This window comes from Periplaneta americana, chromosome 9 (assembly GCF_040183065.1).
Source record: "Periplaneta americana isolate PAMFEO1 chromosome 9, P.americana_PAMFEO1_priV1, whole genome shotgun sequence".
Classification (NCBI taxonomy): Eukaryota; Metazoa; Arthropoda; class Insecta; order Blattodea; family Blattidae; genus Periplaneta; species Periplaneta americana.
The window spans coordinates 101189121-101210016 of record NC_091125.1 but is presented as its reverse complement, the minus strand read 5'-3'; the positions used below and the strand labels follow the sequence as shown (position 1 = coordinate 101210016).

At 38.3% G+C, this 20896-nt stretch overlaps 1 protein-coding gene across 1 annotated transcript in view; it reads right to left on the bottom strand.

Moving 5' to 3' along the window:
* Window positions 1-20896, bottom strand: part of LOC138706317 (agrin-like) — a 239609-nt gene that overhangs the window by 80357 nt on the left and 138356 nt on the right. Inside the window, exon 6 of the mRNA XM_069835451.1 lies at window positions 19283-19397. Within this exon, the coding sequence (XP_069691552.1) occupies window positions 19283-19397 (115 nt within the window). The remainder of the gene's footprint in view (window positions 1-19282; window positions 19398-20896) is intronic.

The window sequence follows — 20896 nt, the reverse complement described above, 5'->3', positions numbered from 1 at the left end:
AGTATTGGGAATAAATTTGAATAAGGAACGAAAAAAAAAAGTTTCCTTCCCAGGCAGGATTCGAACCACGAAAGTCATAGTTACCAGTCTATCACGCTCTGGAGTGAACAAGGTTCTGAAATCAGCTACAAGGTTCGGTCCGGGTTTTTTTTTTTGCCACTACTGTACAGTTTCCCAAAAAAGGAATGAGACGACTCTTGGTCGTCGAAAGTTAAAGTTCTACAGCGCGGTTCACGCGATATCGACGTAGCCAGGAAGACATCTGGTCGTGCATGCGTAGACCTATTTTAATCCTAATCCAAAATATACACCAGTGCAAAATGTTATCAGTTGTCTATGTCTGGTGTAGGTCTCTGTTTACGTTCTTGATCGTTTACCTTTTATGAAAGTTTGAATTATACCATGTAACACGAAAGTCATTCACCGAAGTGGGGGAGCAATATTAATTTTGAAATGACAAATGCAGACTCACGGCAAAGGCAGCAAGGAACATTGTAAGGACCACGACAAGGACAAAGATTAGGATCACGATAACATATTACAAGAAACACGACAAGGATTATGATAAATACCACGACATGGACCATGATGAGGATTACAAGAACCAGAACCACGAAAAGGACTATTAGAAAGACAACAAGGACAACGATAAATACCACGACAAAGATATGAACGACCTTCATAAAGACTACGAAAAGAACAAAGCTATGAACGACAGGGATCACATTAAGGACCTCAATAAAGATCACGACATGAACCTCGTAAGGAAAACGATAAGGATCACAACAGGGACCACGACAACAAGCACGATAAGGACTACTACAGAGACCACAGTAAAGATCACGACATGAAACACGACAAGCTTCAAAATAAGAATCACAATAAAGACCTCAATATGGACCACGATAAGGATCACGCCAAGGACCACGATAAGATTCACAATAAGGATCACAACATGAACCACGATAAGGATCACGACAAGGAATAGGATAAGGATTATGGCGTGGACTGCGACAAGTTCCATGACAAGGATCAAGATGACTCCGATATGGGCCACGATAAGGATCACAGATATGGACCACGATTAACACCACGACAAAGATCACGATAAGGATCACAGATATGGACCACGATTAACACCACGACAAAGCTCACGATAAGGATCACGACACGGACGACAAACCAAACAAGAATCACAGTAGGAACCATGACATGGACCAAGATAAGAACTTCTAAATTTACCAAGATAAGGACCATGACAAAAAAAAAAAAAAAACAAGAAGTACCAGTATAAAGACCACGACAAGGATCGTGATTCACGTCGTGATACTTAGACCTATCTTGTCGTTGACCAAGTCGTAGTCCTTATATACTATATTATATACTAAAATAATATAGTAATTTTACATTAGTATAAAATTATTGTTAATATTTTAGTAATATTTTAGTAATTAAATATACTGTAAATTCACAGGACTAACGGCTTCAAAGATCGGTACCTGGTTTAAATGAAGTGCACTGGTATAATAATTAACATGAAGGCATGAGATAATTACTCTGCTTGCCATTAAAATTTCACTATAATTCAAATGTCCTTAAAAAAGAAAAGAAAAAAAGAAAAAACTGTAAGTTACATATCTGTCGGAGATGGCAATTCATCAGAGTTGTGATTTTCTAACTACAGTCACAGTTGGAACCAGCGACAAAATCACAGGTCTCCAAATCACACTCCACCACTAATGCATAATGAAAAACAAGACGATTTAATCTGTAAATCGATGTCATCATTTGCACATACTGTGCACGTTCCGGCTCTGAAACTGTAGAAAGACTGTGGGGTCACGTGGTTAGTCGGTGGTGAAAAGGAGAGATAGAGCGTATTCCGAATCTCAGCGCTGAGCAATCTGGTGGCATCACGGTGTTCCGAATTTCAACGATGACGTCACTGATGCTCCACCGGTGTCGCACTGGTGTCATAAGCTTGCAGAGGTGGTGGCAGTATCCATCAGCCGCCATCAGTCAATCTGATTGGTTCTTGTATAGGGCGGGAATTAGCAGACGAATGACACCGTGCACTGTTGTGTCATGGCGCTGTGTTCTGCTGTATTGTTTATAATTAGTATACTGTAAAACAATATGTTAATGGCTTATGAACGAGCATGTCAAAGAACCAGATATTACTACTTGTTCAAGAAATAAATTGTTTATGCTCTCTTTTCTTTGAGCGAGATGACAGTATGGAAATTTCGCAAAATCTTGCTAGCGTAGCACAATAACAACTTGTACAGCCGCCATGATAGCCATTGAACCTTCCAGCAGTTTTGTTCCTATTCCGCTGCAGCGTGATGTCATTGATGTCCACCGGTCCGATGAGACTCTGAATACGCTGATAGATTAAGTTATGGTTTCTATTAAAACACGCACTTATCAGTGGCTACAAAAGACAGTGCAATAAGTCAACGCTTTTAACTAATACGTTATACATCACAAACTGCTAAATAAGGAGCAGCAGAATGCGATTTCTTCGAGGTGTAGCAGGAGTGTCATGACCAGACTTCGAGACTTTGGACCCGATACAATAAGTTTACTGTGCATGCACTGTAGGTTGTTGACTCGCTGCAGTTAGATAGAGATGTGTTGAGGTAACAACGTTGCTATTTAGAGTAGAGTACGGTAGTATGGGGAAACACACACACATGTACATTCTGAAAGAAAATATACATTACGCAATGACAATGTCAAAAGAATGTGAAAAGCATTTATTCTCCTATCTTTTATAAACATTTATTTTTAATTACAGTATACACAGTGTTAATGGTGGAAATAAGCATGTAGCAATTTTAATTTTTTTTTATCCTATTGGTCGTCTTTAGGAAGTGCAGTTACAGTACCGAATTGCAATGTACAGTACCTACTATAAGATACATTCTCAGTGTCTCAAACGTAAATCTTTTTCGATTATCTGCCAAAGTTTGTACTGTAGAAAGATGCGCTCTACGTCGCATGACGTGATAGGAGCAAAACGAAAAAACCTAATATCATTGCAGTCTCTAAGAGACAGTCCTTTATTCTCGGGTGACTCTATGCCCACTAATTTACTGTTTATGTTACACAATGTTCCATATCCGTTATTTTTACATAAAATTGATTTCCACTTCTGTTTTATACGTTCAGTAACCGGTGTATTTGGTGTCTCTGCGTCATTTTTTAAATTAATTTGAGGGCTTCCGGTATCTTTTGCTCTGACTTTTCTAACCGTGTAATAGTTTCAGACACAGTTTGAAAATGGTTTTGTATTATTCGTCAGAACCTTCAAATCCAGAGCGTTTTCCTTTGCGTATTTGTTGTCATTCATTCTACAGTACCCCCATCCACTGTACGCTTTACCACTATACTCAGTACGCCGTTATACGGATTTCCCACTGAACTGCTCTATTGGGTCCGAAGTCTCGAAGCCTGGTCATGACTAACTCATATAAGAAATGAAGTAATTAGGGAAAATCTTAAAGTTCGCAATGTCTTTGGCAACACTGAATAGAGGAAGAATTGGTGGGACCATATGCAAAGAAAGGGTCAGAAGATGCTTCCTAAATAGCCTACATCACCGGCAAAACGATAGTTGGATCAAAAGGAGCCACAGCAGGCTTAAGAGCCTAAAGCTTGGTTAGAAGAAGATGATACCAGAACCTATTAAGAAGAATACAAGCTCTCTTGGTAACAATCAACTGGCAATTCGGTTCCGCCTCCTCCTCTCCGTATCCCGCCTTGTAGAGATATGGAGCTGGCGTGCGGACAGTACCTCTTTCTGTCCCCTACGTCGCATCATTTTCATTCGAGGCTCTTTTATGCCGCTTGACTCAGGGAATGTTTTTTGTTCATTGTCAACATTTTAATTATAATAGTACGCGAAATTATTTTTGTCCTCTATTTTTATGCATGAAAACTTCCAGTATTGTTTTATTACAACATTATGTTTCAAGTTTATGTAAATGGAATCTAATGGAAAACATAAATAATTTACCTACTGTACCTATTTAAATTTATTTGTCAAATTATATTATTGAATGTTATATTACATACAATACAGCAGTATCGAAATAATCAACATAGTCACATTTTAATATTGTTCACAAAAAGAAATACGGAAAACTATTCCAGAGAGTATAGGCGAAACACGTTGTATGGCCCTTTAGGAGCGCGGAACAAATTAGTGTGTATATTGGCGTTGCACTGATTCAAATGTCTAGAATTGATTCATATGGACCGTTTGGAACTCGAATGAACCTCAATATTTACATCAGTTCGTACATTTACAGTCATATGTAAATATCAGTGTTGCTAGCAATATTTGCTTCTACCACTTTTCATGCCCTCTTCTAGGAATCAGCAGTCAAACAAGGTTCATGTAGCTATTCCCAGAGACATTGCATGGCATTCTAAACATATGTAATATAAAATGTGTGTGTAATACACAGACAGTTGAATTGGGTATATCCATGTATCGAATGTTTCAAAATCTGTTCCTGTCGGGATTTCAAACTTCAGGCCATTATGTTTGTTTAAATCTAGTTGTGTTGAAAAGAGTAAGTGAAGAAATTATGCTGAAACTGATCAGGAAGAGAAAAACGAATTGGTAGGGTCACTGACTGAGAAAATACTGCATATTGAAGGATGCACTAGAAGGAATGGTGAACGAGAGAAGAGTTCGGGGCAGAAGGAGATATCAGATGATAGACGACAATGAATCATATGCGGAGACAAAGAGGAAGGTAGAAAATGGGAAACATTGGAGGATGCTGGGTTTGCACTTAAAGATCTGTTCTTCTGCAGAAAACTATGAATGAATCTGACAGACGCGTTGCGGGATTCCTGTGACGTAGGATTATAGGATTATTATGAATACGGGCATAGGCCTACATCTGGGACAACACAGATAAATATCGAAATTCTGCGCATCATTCAAACTCGAAACTATTGCTTCCATGTAACATTAAAGCCGTTAAGTACACAACCTTCCTCCAAAAGCCATCGTTTCTTATTTTTACTCTCCCCCCCCCCCCTCTTGTAATATAGGGCTACTCTCTCTTTCGTTGTGTAACAGTTTGGGAAATAACGATGTAAACAGTCGAAGACAGAATGTTACCACAGTCTAGTATATACAGTCACGAAGCTTGAGTTGTGAGGGTGCTAGTAACAATAGACTGTGCTGGTACTATTTCGCATTGTCTGTAATGAGGCGATATTAGCGATCCTAGTGGTTAGCAACTATCTATGGATGCATATTTACTACATATTGAGCATCGTGACTGTATATACTAGACTGTGATGTTACCGTGTACGTTTTAGAGGACTAGCTCATGAGAAAAAATGAAGAATCATTGAGAATTGTTTCAGGCATGTGTGTTACTTATGATCCCTTGTCTATCAAGGTCGCCCCAAGTATTAGCATGCCACACCGGAACTCGAACCTGGACTGTCTGCGTGTCAGGCCAAAGATCTGACCACTCAACCATCGCAAGGATTTATATTTTATTTTAGTAGGTTATTTTACGACGCTTTATCAACAGCTTAGGTTATGTAGCGTCTGAATGAGATAAAGGTGATAATGCCGGTGAAATGAGTCCGGAGTCCAGAACGATAGTTACCCAGCATTTGCTCGTAATGGGTTGAGGGAAAACTCCGGAAAAACCTCAACCAGGTAACTTGCCCCGACCAGGAATCGAACCCGGGCCACCTGGTTTCGCGGAGAGACGTGGGATTTATATTAAAGGATACTTTTATGTTATTGTAGACAACAACAGTATCTGACCACATTATAAGAATCGCCCCTAAATAGTAATTCTACAGAAAAACTACACCGAAGGAGGCACCATTTTTTCTTTAACAATAAAACTGTAAAAGTATTAGGGCTAAACTAGGCTGAGAGATAGTTCCCTTCGTACTCCGCACACCTTGCATATACGAATCTGTGACAGGTTAGGTTAGGTTAGTTTAGGCTTTTGTTATGCGTTGCATATACGATCAACTGTATCTTTAAACGAAAAAAAAATCCTTATAAATAGGCCTATAACGATTTTCACTTCCGAAATCACCGAAACTATCTCAGCGCTAGTTTCGCCACGTATAGTATAGGGTACTAATCATGTGGTTTTACCACAGTCTAGTATATACAGTCACGAAGCTTGAGTTGTGAGGGTGCTAGGAGCAATAGACTGTGCCGGTACTATTTCGCATTGTCTGTAATGAGGCGATATTAGCGATCCTAGTGATTAGCAACTATCTACGGATGCATATTGAGCTTCGTGACTGTATATACTAGACTGTGGCTTTATTGTTCGGCACTCAATACAGTCCACAGAATAACTCTGAACTATTCACCTGTTGTACGTAGTAATGAATGACTGTATCGCCGCCATATTGTCCACATGAGACGTCACGAGCGAGCGTAAAACCTGATTGTTAATTATGTCGAAATACGACCTTCTTCGACAACATTCTTTACCTCGGCATACTAAAAATGCTTTCTTGCTGGTGCAGTCCAGACCACCAAACACCCACTGTTCAGAAATTTGCACCACCATCGGCACTTTGTTGGTGCGGTCCAGTTCCCCAACACCCACTCGAGCAAAATGAAGAATTGGTGAATGTAGAGTATCCAACGCCCACTGAACGAATATTTCACTTTTATCACTGCTAATGTTGCGCTATAATCATATATGCAAGGTAGGCTATAACAAAAACCTAAACTAACCAAACCTGACCTGTCAAATAAGCAACAAGTTATACTAATATGTGTAAAATTGGCCTATGTCTCTATAGTGGGCGGGACATAAGTAACATTGACCGAAGAATTTAAACGACATTTATAACATCAGCACGTACCATTATGGCTATGATACATTCATTACTACGTACGACAAGTAATTATGCGTAGTTCTAGGTTATTCTGCGAAAAGAATTGGGTGCCGGAAAGTAGCTTGCTTGTACTATTCGCAGTAGGCCTACGCAATTTTAAAAGAAAAAATGGTGCCTCGTTTGCTTTAGTTTTGTAAAATTATTCTCAGTAATAAATACGTAGTTAGTATCGACCACGACGTCTTCCGGCAATAGAGGTCCAGAGTTATTCAATTACGAAATATTTATAATTATTAAACTTTCAACGTTTTCTTATGACTGACATAATGTCAGCCTCTTTACACTCTAATGGGATAGTATTACTTTTATTGTAGTACGGTAAAATAATTTCCGGTACACCTAATTTCCAACTCATCAAGTTTAGGACTTTCATCACAATTGACTAAGATCCTCTCTAATCTTGTAAACGTAAATTTTATTGTGATACAGATTCATATCAAAATTCGTTATTTGTTCTAGCGCTGCATGACGGGTTAGCTACGTAATTCTCAAATGTATGAAGTCACAGGAATAAACCGCTTTCTTACCTTGTTGAAATAATAACTTCACTTCGTTGAACTGTCAGCAATTATTCACTGTAGCTGTTTATTTCAAAGTGCCATAAACAAAAGTCGATGTAACTACACTACAACACCAACGATTTTCTTTGCCCGCGAACAGACTCCACCAATTTACACCTTTTTTTAACATTATTTATTTAAAGTCCACATTAAAATCATAATCTCACTAAGTTTATAACCACAGTTACTCACTTTTGCACTTCGTTCAACAATTACTGTAAACTTTATTTTTCTGTTTGTGTAATTTTCTTACCTGACCCAGTGGATCAAAATTGACAGCCATGGTTTAATTACTGTAACAGGTACAGGCCTACCAACACAACATACAAATTAAGGTAGCATGAAATTTCTCTACTCACAGAAAACTGCGGTAATGTTTGAATACACGGCACTCAGATATTTGTCAGTAATTTGTTTATCTAATCCTTAGTTCTTTCTTATTTCTACCGTCAGGTACACAAGAGGAGTCCTTTCATTCACCGCCATCCAAGAAATGTCCACAATAGTCAAATAAGTGAATTTGTATTTTTGGTCACAGGGAAACAATCGTCTTTACGAAAACACTTGTCTTTTTTCAGACAAGTGTTTTCCCTAGACCAATAAATACAAAATAAATAGAGCAAAATTACAGTATTAAAATGCTAATATATCGATTACATGTCACACACGATATGATCGATTAAAAGCGCCGTGTAGTCAAACTTTACCGAATTTCTCTTCTAAACAGCATCCACCATGATTGACAATGAATTCCGTATTATACAAACTTAAGTATTGTTCTGTACACTGGCGTTCAAAAATATCTGACCTACAATTTTCTGATTGCATAAGCGAACTTTCTAACTACGATATAATTCAGAACCAAAGACAAAAATTGGCCAAATTGACAAACTTTGAAATAGTTCCGATAATTCCCAATAAGTGGCATTATTATTGGGAGGGGTAATAAAGTGTTGGGGAAATTTATGAACTAGATTAAGTATAAATTATTCTCATAATTGACAGTATCAGCAATTTCCCGCTAAACCTACCATCATTAGAGGGTGATGAAATTTTCAATTCTATAATGTGGGTATATTTATGTAGATATTATTGACGACACTGGCTGTTATCTTCGCCATCTATTCATAGAAGTAATATCTAAAGAAGCCACACTTACACGAACAAATTATCGATTACTATCGATTAGTTTGGATCAGGCAAACCCGTCTTGAAAATTAAAGATGTTATTGCATCAGATATCTTTGAATTTATTTGTACACTGGCGTTCAAATATACTCATATCTGATCTACGATTTTAAGATCGTATAAGCGAACTTCCGACCACGGGATGTCAGAACTAAAGATACCACAAATTGTTGACCTCGGTAGCGCAGTTTGTATAGCGCTGGCCTTCTGTGCTCGAGGTTGCGGGTTCGATCCCGGCCCAGATCGATGGCATTTAAGTGTGCTTAAATGTGACAGGCTCATGTCAGTAGATTTACTGGCAAGTAAAAGAACTCTAGCGAGACAAAATTCCGACACACCGGCGACGTTGATATAACTTCGGCAGTTGCGAGCGTAGTTAAATAAACCATAATTTAATAATTTAAATACAACATATTGACAAACTTTGAAATAGTTCCACTAGTTCTCAATAGATGGCACCATTTTGGGGCTGTTAAAAAGTGTCAGGGAAAATGAGTATGTAGATTAAGCATTAATTATTCTCATAATTGACAATATCAGCGGTTTCCAGCTAAACTCAGTGTTGTTTTACAATCAGTAGAGTGGTATGAAAAATTGAATTCTATAATGCGGATATATTTATCTTTGCCATATATTTATAGAAGTAATGTTGAGGCGTTCAGAAGTCAACATGATTAACTCCTTTTCCAAAGATTTTGAGATATTCAAGGTTAAAGTTAAATACACATAATTATAGTCGCGACGCTGTTATTTCCGGCGTGACTCCTCCTCTTTGCTTACGTCTTAGGAAGTGAAGGCTCTATAAAGTCTAGGTACATAGAATCGTTCGCCATTTTTGTTCTTTCGTTGCCGAGCTACCAGACGAGGAATCTATTTGCCGCACCATTAAACATTATCATGTCGTAGCTCCTACGGTAATGAATCAAACGCACTGTAATTGAGCAAATAACTGATCGGTAAATAACGTCCTCGTGTGCTTTCTACGAACGCCAACGAAAGAGCCAAAATGGCGGGCTATCATATTAAGTCTTTATCGAGCCTTAGGAAACGCATAACGTTAGCAGGAGCGAATCACAAGACGCACACGTTGAAATGTAGCCGACCTGCAACGTGATTGGCTGCCGGAAATAATAGCGACGGGACTAAAATTCTGTGATGTAGTCAAGAAGAATATTGCATTCTGTGGGCTTTTTACTGAACTATGGAGTTAATCATATTGACCACTGAAATTATCAATTTAATACATTGCCAACTTACAAACTCTGAAATAACCAAAAGTGGAGTTAATCATGTTGACTCTTATAGAAGTGACACTTACATGAACATATTATCGAACACTATCGATTAGTGGGGTCAGATACTTTTGAATGTCAGTGTACCTTATTTGTCAAGATGGAGATGAAAATGAAAGGGCAACTGTGAAGTGTGTTGATGGAATAATGGAACTGTAGCCCATGCGTACACTATGAAAGCACTTGTTGGTCCATAGAGGTAAAGTTTCATGCTTTCATGACCTCGAAACTGTATTGAAGTGGTGTGGTTGACATCACGCTCGGAATGACGAGGGAAAAGAGAGAATCTCGCGAGAAACCCTCATAACTCTCACACTGTCCACCACAAATACAACTCCGCCGTCGCCGAGAGTTGAACTCGAATATACGATCGTCGTAATCCAGCGCTCTCTGAGCTGGGCTACTCAGGCTGTTAACCTTTCACACTAACAACCAGTGAACGACTTTTCAAGGGAGATTGCGATCTCGTGATATCAATATGAAAAGTTTCTCCTTGTGAATCATTAAGGGATTTGAGTTTTGTTAGTTTAAGATATGAATTTTTCTGGCACAACATAAAGTATACATAATGTCCCATTTATCTTTTTTGTTTGGATAGGTATTGGAATTTTTGTTTTTGAGCGTTATATTAGAACGAGGGGCTAACATGAGTGTGGAGATTTGGTGCATGTAACTATACTTGTTTTTTTGAAAGATGGGACATGACAGTTAAGCGGCCGAGCTTGGAACTACAGTGCCATGTTGCCAATATGGACTACCACGCTGCCAGCTGATGGAAGCTAGCAATTGTCGTTAAGACGGCTGACGTTGAAACATTCATTGACAATTGACGCGAAGGTAAGAAAACAATACAAAATCGACAGAGAATCAAAGACGAAACGTGCCAATGCTAATATTGTGTGCGCAATAAATGTCGTCAAGAGAGCTATCAAGCACTCGCCACGTGGAAACTGTAAGTTTGGCAACTCAACCATTGTTACCATAGCAACAGGCCTACCACGCTATGTGACATACAGTTGTTTTTCCGATCACAACGCTCCTGTCATGTCCCATCTTTAAAAAAAACAAGCATACATTATGGTACAAGATAGACGTGACGTCATCAATTTTTCAAATAGCACTACATACTTTAATTATGTTACATTGATTACACACATTAAGACGAGTTCAAAAATGTATCACAATGTCACTTCCTAATCAATAATCAGGGGCGGCTCGTCCATAAGAGCTGCGGAGCTGCAGCACTCCCTGCTTTGACAGGAAAATAAAAATAATATTTATTTTAATTTGTAGAAGAATTGTTACAGCTTTTATTGGTAAATTGCTTTATATTTCATCTGGCCGGGAATATGTACTATTATCATATGCATAATCTTTTTGCGTGTCGACTGTATTGGAATTGACACTGCATTCAAAGTCGTCCTGGGATCTGCAGGGTGGTCAGCTCATAGAGAGTGTGTCTTGCAGGGTAAGGGGGTAGAGAGGTGAAGGGAAGCAGAGGGAAACTGCCGCTGTTTAAAACCCATATCTCGCTGCAGTGGCTTGCAGCCAGGCCACAAGGGATCTTTCCTCTCCTCCCACACCTCTATTGTAATGCTGCGTCAAATGGATTCTCTATTCCCTTGAAACTTAATGACAAAATTTTTATTTTCTTTTCACAAACTTATTGTTGTGGAATCTCATCGAGTTAATATAACGAAATTAATATTCTCTTTTGCCTTATTATTACGTATATATCCAGTCTCCAGCAGAACCTAATATTTGCATTAACTCAAAATGATTGCACGAGTAGAATCCTTTTGATATAGCACGTAAAATACGAAAGAGACTTTTTTTCCAGTTTTAGAATATTGTTGACCATCAGTATATCTGAGTGTTGCTTTGGTGTGACGTCTTAATACCGTAACTTAACCAGTGTAAATTTGCGAGCATGAGTGTGTGTGAATTACAGAATATTAATTTTATTTTTCTCAACTTTCCCTTGCGGAGAATATTGATGTAATGAAGTGAAATTAAAGGGTTGTCCGTTACCCGACTTAAATCTTACTTAAGCTTCATCCAGCCGAAATAGTGCATATATGTAAGGAAGTATAACCATGAAATTTACGTTAAGCATTTGTGGTTACGTGAATGTGAACAAAAAAAAATCTGTATTTTGTTTTCCTTGCCTCCTCTTCGGTGGTGATGCTGCATGGACTAGGAGTGGTGTGACAGATTTAGGACATTTGCCCCTAAAAAGCAAAATGCACGAATCTTTGCAGTCTCATCTGAAAAATGTTGTTTCATTGGCTATGTTACGCAACTCATACTGCTGTGCAATTAAGTGAAACGAACAGAACAAACATTCTCAAACATAATCAAGAAGTGAGAAAAAATCCTGAAATTATTAAAAAAAATATTGATTGTATCAAATTTTGTGGCCAATATGAACTTCTCCTTAGGGGACATGATGCAAAAACGATTCGAAGAACCCTGATGTATTTCGTGGGTTGCTACAGTTCGTGACTAATCTAAACGAGCCTCTCAAAAATCATTTGGAACATGCCACTGTTTAAGTTTATTCTAAGACAATTCAGAATGAACTGGTAGATTGTAAGTTGAGTGTCTGCCGATCTGAAATTCAGACTGAAATCGATGGTATTAGTTTTTCTTAGGGATTAGCAAATAGTCCCACAGACATCTCCCAACTAAGTCAGGAAGTTATGGTTTTTCGATATGTAGTGCATTTATTTTTGTCCTATACTTATTAGTAATGGTATCAAGAAGTGAAATTTGTATGTACCGAAATCTACTGCAGCTCTCCCAATCCACAAGTTCACGAGCCGCCACTGTCAATAACAACAACAAAACGAAACAAAAACGTACTTCCAACGTGATAATATTATGCTTTGAGAGTCACAGAAGATGTTCACATTAATGCACATTCGAAGGCGTTCCCCGAAAGACCGTATGATTAACAGCAACATGCTGGCTGAATGGACACACAAACCTGTCGAATGCGTTGCTGCATGTCGTCTGGTGTTATCAGAATATTCTAGTACACACTGTCCTTCACAGTTCCCCACAGAAAGAAGTCGAGTGGCGACAGGTCCGGAGAACGTGCAGGCCACTGTAGTAGATTGTGGCGTCGACAGTTGTTGTGGTTGGTTTACATGTTAAGACAGCAAACATCGTTTTGTGTAAGTTAATGCACAAGATGAATGGGGAGACCACAACAAACGGCACATTCTGATGGGATTCATTTTGCATTTTGTTACTGTTATTGATTGGGAAAGTGACAATGTGATACATTTTTGAAATCGTCATAATGTGTGTAATTAATGTAACATGATTAAAGTATGTAGTGCTATTTGAAAAATTGATGACGTCACGTGTATCCTATACCATAATGTAGTTACATGCACCAAATCTCTACACTCATGTTAGCCCCTCGTTCTAACGTAACTCTCAAAACCAAAAATTCCAATATCGATCCAAACAAAAAAGTTGTAATAGGTGAACAAGCTAAATGGGACACTATAATAGTGATTCTTTATAGAGGGTGTTTAAAAATAGAGAGCATAATTTCAGGTATGTATTCCCCATATGTACACAATACAAAAAGTTCATTACAACATGTGTCCGGAAATGCTTGGTTTCCGAGTTATGGCCTTCAAAACAGTGATATTCACCGGAATGTTTTTCTCCCCGCAGGTAGAGGTAGGTGCCGTGTTAGAAGATATTAACAGAGGACACTTTGACAGTTAATTCCGAGGCGAAGGGTACATTGAGTGTTGTGTTTGGCGTTGTACTGTGCGACATGTACTCAAATCAGGAGGTGGCAGAAATGCACTTCATGTACGGTAAGGCGGACGGCAATCCTGAGCTGGCTCGTCGTTTGCACCAGGAGAGGTACCCTGATCGATGGATAGGTAGGGGTGACCCAATTTCTTGGCCTCCACGCTCACCTGATTTGAACCCTATTGACTTCTACTTGTGGGGTCATTTAAAATCATTGGTGAATTCGTCTCCGGTGCCTGACATGGAATCCCTTCGGAATCGAATTGTGGCAGGTTGTGAGGAAATAAGCAATACTCCTGGAATTTGGGATCGTGTTCGCAGGGCCATGAGACATCGATGTGAGGCCTGTATTCAAGCAGGAGGTGGACATTTTGAATATCCACTGTAAAGGCAATTACTTGCGGGAAGAAAAACGTTCCGGTGAATATCACTGTTTTGAAGGCCATAACTCGGAAACCAAGTATTTCCGGACACATATTGTCTACATATAGGGAATACATATCTGAAATTATGCCCTCTATGTTTTAAACACACTGTATACATTCTACGTATTTTTATCATTATCATTATCATCATCTATTCCATTATCATATACACAGCATTTCTGCATTTACGGAGTTGGCTTAGGGACATGTGGGATTACCTGTATGACAGAGTAAACCGTAGTCAACTGATGTGGGTGAAAATGCTCTTAGCTGATTGGTATTTAGCGTAACAGTGCACCCAGATATATGAGGCGCTAGGATTCGCACTCCTTCAAGATGATAATTTAATGATTATAATAAACACCAGGAATATGTTGTATTAAGCGCAGAGGGTATGTCGCAAAATGATCGTCTAGGTCAAAAGTGCGACAACTAAAAAAAAAAAAAAGCAAGTTTTGAGATATCTTCAGTTGAAAGTTTCAAATAAATCACTTAGAAAGGAACAGATTTCTGGTTCATAACCACGACAATTGAGGCATTGACATGGGAAAGGTCGTAACTGCCAAAAATTCGAATTTTTAGGTTTTTCATTGAGAAGGTAGTAAATGGCCATGCCAATGGCACAGAGAAGGTAGTATGTCCGTATGTAATGAAACGAAGTTGGAAACGTAGTCACTAGATGTTGTAAGTTGTATGTGCACAGCTGTTGGCGCGGAGAAGGTAGTAACTCCTTTTACAACATCAGAGTGTGTCTATACAAATATGGGCTGATAACTGTGCAGGGCAGAGTAAGAATCGGATGATTCTAATGGTCCTGATTTACATTATTGCCAAGAAAAATTTTGATTTAGTGGACTTGAAATTCCTGGTTTCAGAACATTCCTACATGCCGTGTGATAGGGAATTTGGCATCATAGAGAAAAGAAAAAAAAATATGCAAGACCATGGTTCCAGAAGAGGTAAGGCCTAATAATGTAATAATGATGAAGGATGAGGATTTCTTCAACTTTTCTGCAGAATATGACAAGTTTTTGAATACAACTCCTATCAAACTCAGCACCCTCAACTGGATTAGACTCTCAAGAGCTGATTTTCCTCTAATAAAAACAAGACCGTCATTTAATGACCTTGAAATGTGAACAGAGCACAGGATTTTTAAGAAAGGACAATCATTAACGTCAATCACTAACTTGCAGTGCTTGCAACGCCTTGAAAGAAGACCAGTCGTCCCTGATGGCAAAAAGAGAGACTTGTTATCTATGTTAGACTTCCTCGATGAAAAGTATCATGCAGTTTACCGAAAAATCTGTGCATAATGTATAAATAACGTTAATTCTCAGTTTGGCTAAGGAGTGATTTCAATGTTGTATTTTCATAAAATAAGATTTCACAGCTAAATCTGTGCCAGACTTTTCAAATTTCATATGTAACACAAACATGAGTGTATGTCTTTCATTTAAAGCAGTTTCTGTAATAATGTAAGTGAGAAAGTGTTCATAAACTTGTTTTTTACTTCCCCTGAAAAATTTTGTTTTTGGCAGTTACTACCTTTCCCATGTCAGCGCCTCAATTAGAAATGAGTCAGTATTCAGGACGAGTATATCACAATCTTCCAGTTCATTATTAGTACAGTTCGAAATGTAGGTACTAATAATGAAGTAAAGTCCATAGTTATAATTATTTCTAAAGCAGTTTATTTAGTTTTTTATTGTAAATATGACTTATTTCAATACTGAATCGAAAAGAGCTCCGAAAGGGGCTTTCAGTAGTATAAATAACTAAAAAACGGCAATTTTTGAGTTGTCGCACCTTTGAACTGGAAGATCGAAAAGGATAAATTGTATAGCTGATAGGCTCACTTGAAAAGTGTCTAACTCTTTGTTAATTGCTATCATTAACTTATTTCTGCATTGTATGAAATTATTTTCCAAGTGTTACAGTAACAATTTTTATTTAAGTAATTTTTATACACGAAGTTAGACTTCTGTTGTAGTTTTTAAATATCAAACTAATATTTTTACTGTCACTTTTATAAAAGTAATTATAACACTGCATATTTATATAGGCCCTACAGTAAACCATATGTTTGCTCCATTATTAAATTTATATTTGGTAATAATGCGTAGGCATAACCATTGAAAACGAATTGGAATTGTTAGGCTTACGTATGCATATATTAATGGAAATCGCTTTTCAAACCTCACTACATCACTGGTGTACACCTCAGAGCTGCACACTGCAGGGTTGCTAATGAACACACAAATTCATGCTACCCAGGTCAATACGCCATTATCCAGAGAAATAAAATGAAACCTAAACGTAGGCAGTGGAGCTCAAGTACGACAATAGCCAAGTCCCCTGCTGTGGCTAAGTGGTCAGACCTTCAGCCTGTCACGCAGGTATCCGGGTTCGAGTCCCGGTTATGGCTGGGATTTTTAATTGAAAAATTGTGGCGGACAAGGTCGCAGTTGGGGTTTTTCTCGGGGTTCTTACGTTTTCCCACATTAGGACTCTACATTTCGTCAACATTTCTCCATTTCGTCATCATTCCATAGCATTCCCCGGACGCCGCCGGCTGGCGACGCACGGAGAGGGCTGGCCTAGGGACGAGGGAGGTTGCCTGCTCGAAACTTGGGTACGCAGCGAACCTGTAGTGTAGCCCAGCGATCGGCAAATTTGTACTCACGATGACATAGCTGGATTCAAGAAGCAAAACATATGAGGAAATATCAATTATGGAGGATAGAGCACTCCGTTCGGATCCCAGTGGCGGACTCTCAACACGAGCATCTAAAGTAGACTACACGTTAATGATTTATAGTTGAACAAATAATAATTTATTTTATTTCACCTTAATTTTTTACTGTGCCTTTCTTACTGCGTAGAGTAGGTTTAATTTTTACTTAATCAATAAAAAAAAATTCTCTCCTTAACTTTTACAATAAACTGACTAGCTATTATTAATCAGTTAATCTTTTAGTACATTGATGTTTATTGTACTTGTAAATTTAATATTAATTGTAATTATAATTGTAATTGTATTCTTAATATTGTAGTTGTAATCCCTTGGTAGAGGGGAAGAGAATGCCTGATGGCCTTATCTCTACCAGCTTAAATAAATAAATAAATAAATAAATAAATAAATAAATAAATAAATAAATAAATGAATAAATGAATAAATGAATAAATAAATAAATAAATAAATAAATAAATAAATAAATAAATAAATAAATAAATAAATAAATAAATAAATAAATAAATAAATAAATAAATAAATCAAGCTATGAAAATACGTCACAATTTGCCACTCTTAATACAACTCGTAAATTTTCGTCTGTTAGTCACGATATTTGTTTAGATTTACAAGTTTTCGTTCAGAAAGTAATTGTTGGTAAATATACTGAAGTTCACCGCTGTGGTCTCGTGGTAGCGCCTTCACTCCCGAACCCAGCGGACCGAAGTTGGATTCCCCACTTGGGACGAGTTGCCTGGGTGAGATTTTTCGGGGTTTTCCCCCTCACTCTTATGGTTGAATATCAGGTAACTTCATCAGGCGTATGGAACCCCACTCATTCTTGCCACTTCCTTTCCTCCCTCATCATCCTTTCCTCATCATTCCGGTTGTCTTCCTTGGTTTTCAGATCGCCCTCCGAAGCTGCTGATACTCTCGGCCGGGCTCCATAGATATGTCAAGCGTGGTAGCTGGTGACCCAGCAGCGGGAAGGGAAATGGGGGACCAGATTTCAAATCTACCGAGATCGCTAAATTCTCATCGGGAAGTGAGGTCGGAAGTGGCCATTTTTGAAGCGGGAATGTATCTGTGTTGGTTCCACAAACATCTGTTATATTCTATATACATACCAATGTCATGTGCTCCTTTTTGGGTGCACAAACAACTATTGCTTGAGTAATATTTACTGTACCTCCTTATCCGCTCGACAAATAGGCTAGAGGAATAGCTAATTCACTGCCTCATTCCCTAAAGAGGAGGGAAAAGAACTGGCCATCCTACCCCATTATCTGTGGCCTAGTTGTCTCATAAGTGGTGCCTTGTTAGTATCACTTGTGAGGTTCAGACTTGTCTTCGGACAGTTGACTATACAACAACAGTTCCTAAAGCTTCCGACATAGCCAATTAACGATTTAAGCAGGTTTTGAAACAGCAATGATTGCGAGATAGTGGTACCTCTGCATGAATGTCTTTAAATAACCTATAAAGTTATTTTCTAATTAACCGACACAATTGGTTATCCGGCACTGGCTTTAGCCCACAGTTTACGGACACTAGAGATTCTACCGTATTTTCAATTCACATTTGAATAAATTTAGGAAGGTGATTCTTGCTCATAACATGGTTTCAGTAATTTCTGTAAGAGAAGGTACAAACGAGAAAGATATCACATTTTATGTGTAACAGGAAGAACGCAGTGATAAGCAGGCTTCGGCCTAGGGACACAGAGTAACCAGTATGAGGTTTAGAGTACACGGAGTATAAATGACGTCATGGCCCGTGTGGGGTGACTGCAACAGCACAGGTGGGTCCGTAATGTGCATTACCGTTGTGTGTATTGCTGCTTGGCTGCGGTACGTGTAACAGGCTTCGGCGTAGGGACACCTGATTGAAGGTTACAACTGACGTTAATACTTTAATGGTAGACATTTATTGTCTACACTAGGAATGTACTCTATATACTGCATCTGTACAGAGTGAAATATATTTTGTGCCGTACTATGACGGATTGTTTACATGTTGAGACACGAAGTAACGGTGCGCTCCATCTCTCAGTCCACTCGACCAACATAACACTATCGTCCGTGCGTTCTGAACTTCATACGTTTCTGTGCCTAAGACCTAAGCCTGGTGATAAGATAACAGTATAACCGCAATAGTATTTTTGTGACATACTTCCGTTAAATTATAGTCGGTTCAAGCATTATATTTGTAAACGGAAAAGAAAAGAAGATTCTGAGGCACAGTTGTGCTATGATGCAAACTTCTAAACGTGTAGAACTGCAAGATAAAGGAACTGACATTGTACGACATATAATGAGAAAATATGTGTCAACTTCGTGCCACTCATTTTTGTTTATGAAATGTGGAAACTATCTATCTCCTACTCACCACAGTCGCCCTTGTAGGCCACCATCACGAACTGCTTGCTCTTACAGGCGCTGACCCGCAGCTCGCACTCGTTCTTGTAGGTGACGCCGTCTGTTCCGCACACAGGCGAGCGCACCTGCGAAACAAACATTTAGATTTACATTTAGATTTCAACCACATTTTTCAGTCCGAGGAACACTGCATTTGAACACCAATAGCAGCAGTGAACGATTTGTTATTTTCCCAGAGGGGGAAATGGCTCTCTCTCTCTCTCTCCACTCACCCTCTTTTTTCTCTTCCCAATATCGAAAAGCTGTATCACTTTATATTGTTTTAAAATGTTACTTATCGTAGTGCTATGAAATACTACTACTACTACTACTACTACTACTACTACTACTACTACTACTACTACTACTACTACTACTACTACTACTACTACTAATAATAATAATAATAATAATAATAATAATAATAATAATAATGTTACGGATAGAGGAGACGGCCTCCAGATATGGAGGGCAGCTGCGAATATATTGAATAAGCAGTCGTGGACAGCCGATAAGTGGTGGTCCTCCAGCTTGGGGATTGGGCGAAGGGCTAACAACCCATTACCGCAAAAAAAAAAAACAGCTTGTTACGAATCCATACCATAAACCTCGGGATGGGACTGATTCTCTGGCACGACCACAGCAAAGGAATAAGGTTATGAGAAGCTTTTGTCATCTAGTCTGCTGTCAAAAAATCTGGAAGTTAAAATTTATAAAACAGTTATATAACCGGTTGTTGTGTATGGTTGTGATACTTGGACTCTCTCTTAGAGAGAGGAACAGAGATTAAGGATGTTTGAGAATAAGGTTCTTAGGAAAATATTTGGGGCTAAGAGGGATGAAGTTACAGGAGAATGAAGAAAGTTACACAACGCAAAACTGCACGCATTGTATTCTTCACCTGAAATAATTAGGAACATTAAATGCAGATTTTTGAAATGGGCAGGGCATGTAGCACATATGGGCGAATCCAGAAATGCATAGAGAGTGTTAGTTGGGAGGCCGGAGGGAAAAAGACCTTTAGGGAGGCCGAGACGTAGATGGGAGGATAATATTAAACTGGATTTGAGGGAGATGGGATATGATGATAGAGACTGGATTAATCTTGCACAGGATAGGGACCGATGGCTGGCTTATGTGAGGGCGGCAATGAATCTCCGGGTTCCTTAAAAGCCATTTGTAAGTATTATTATTATTATTATTATTATTATTATTATTATTATTATTATTATTATTATTGTTGTTGTTGTTATTATTATTATTATTATTATTATTATTATTATTATTATTATTATTATTATTATTAATTGTATATTGTTCCTGTATTTCTGCTATTGTATTGTTATTGTTCTAATACTGGTTGAGTGAAAGAGAAGGCTTTATGGCCTTAACTTTGCCAGTAGAAATAAATCTATAGCATACTACTACTACTGCTAATAATATTTGGGGGATATTTCAAGTGGTACTCTATTTTGTTATATTATTTTTTAAAGGAAAAGATTTTTCGTGCAGATAATTGACGAATGTATAGTTATAGCCCCAGAAAAAAGCAAATTCTTCGCTTATAGGCCAGGTCATGAACATA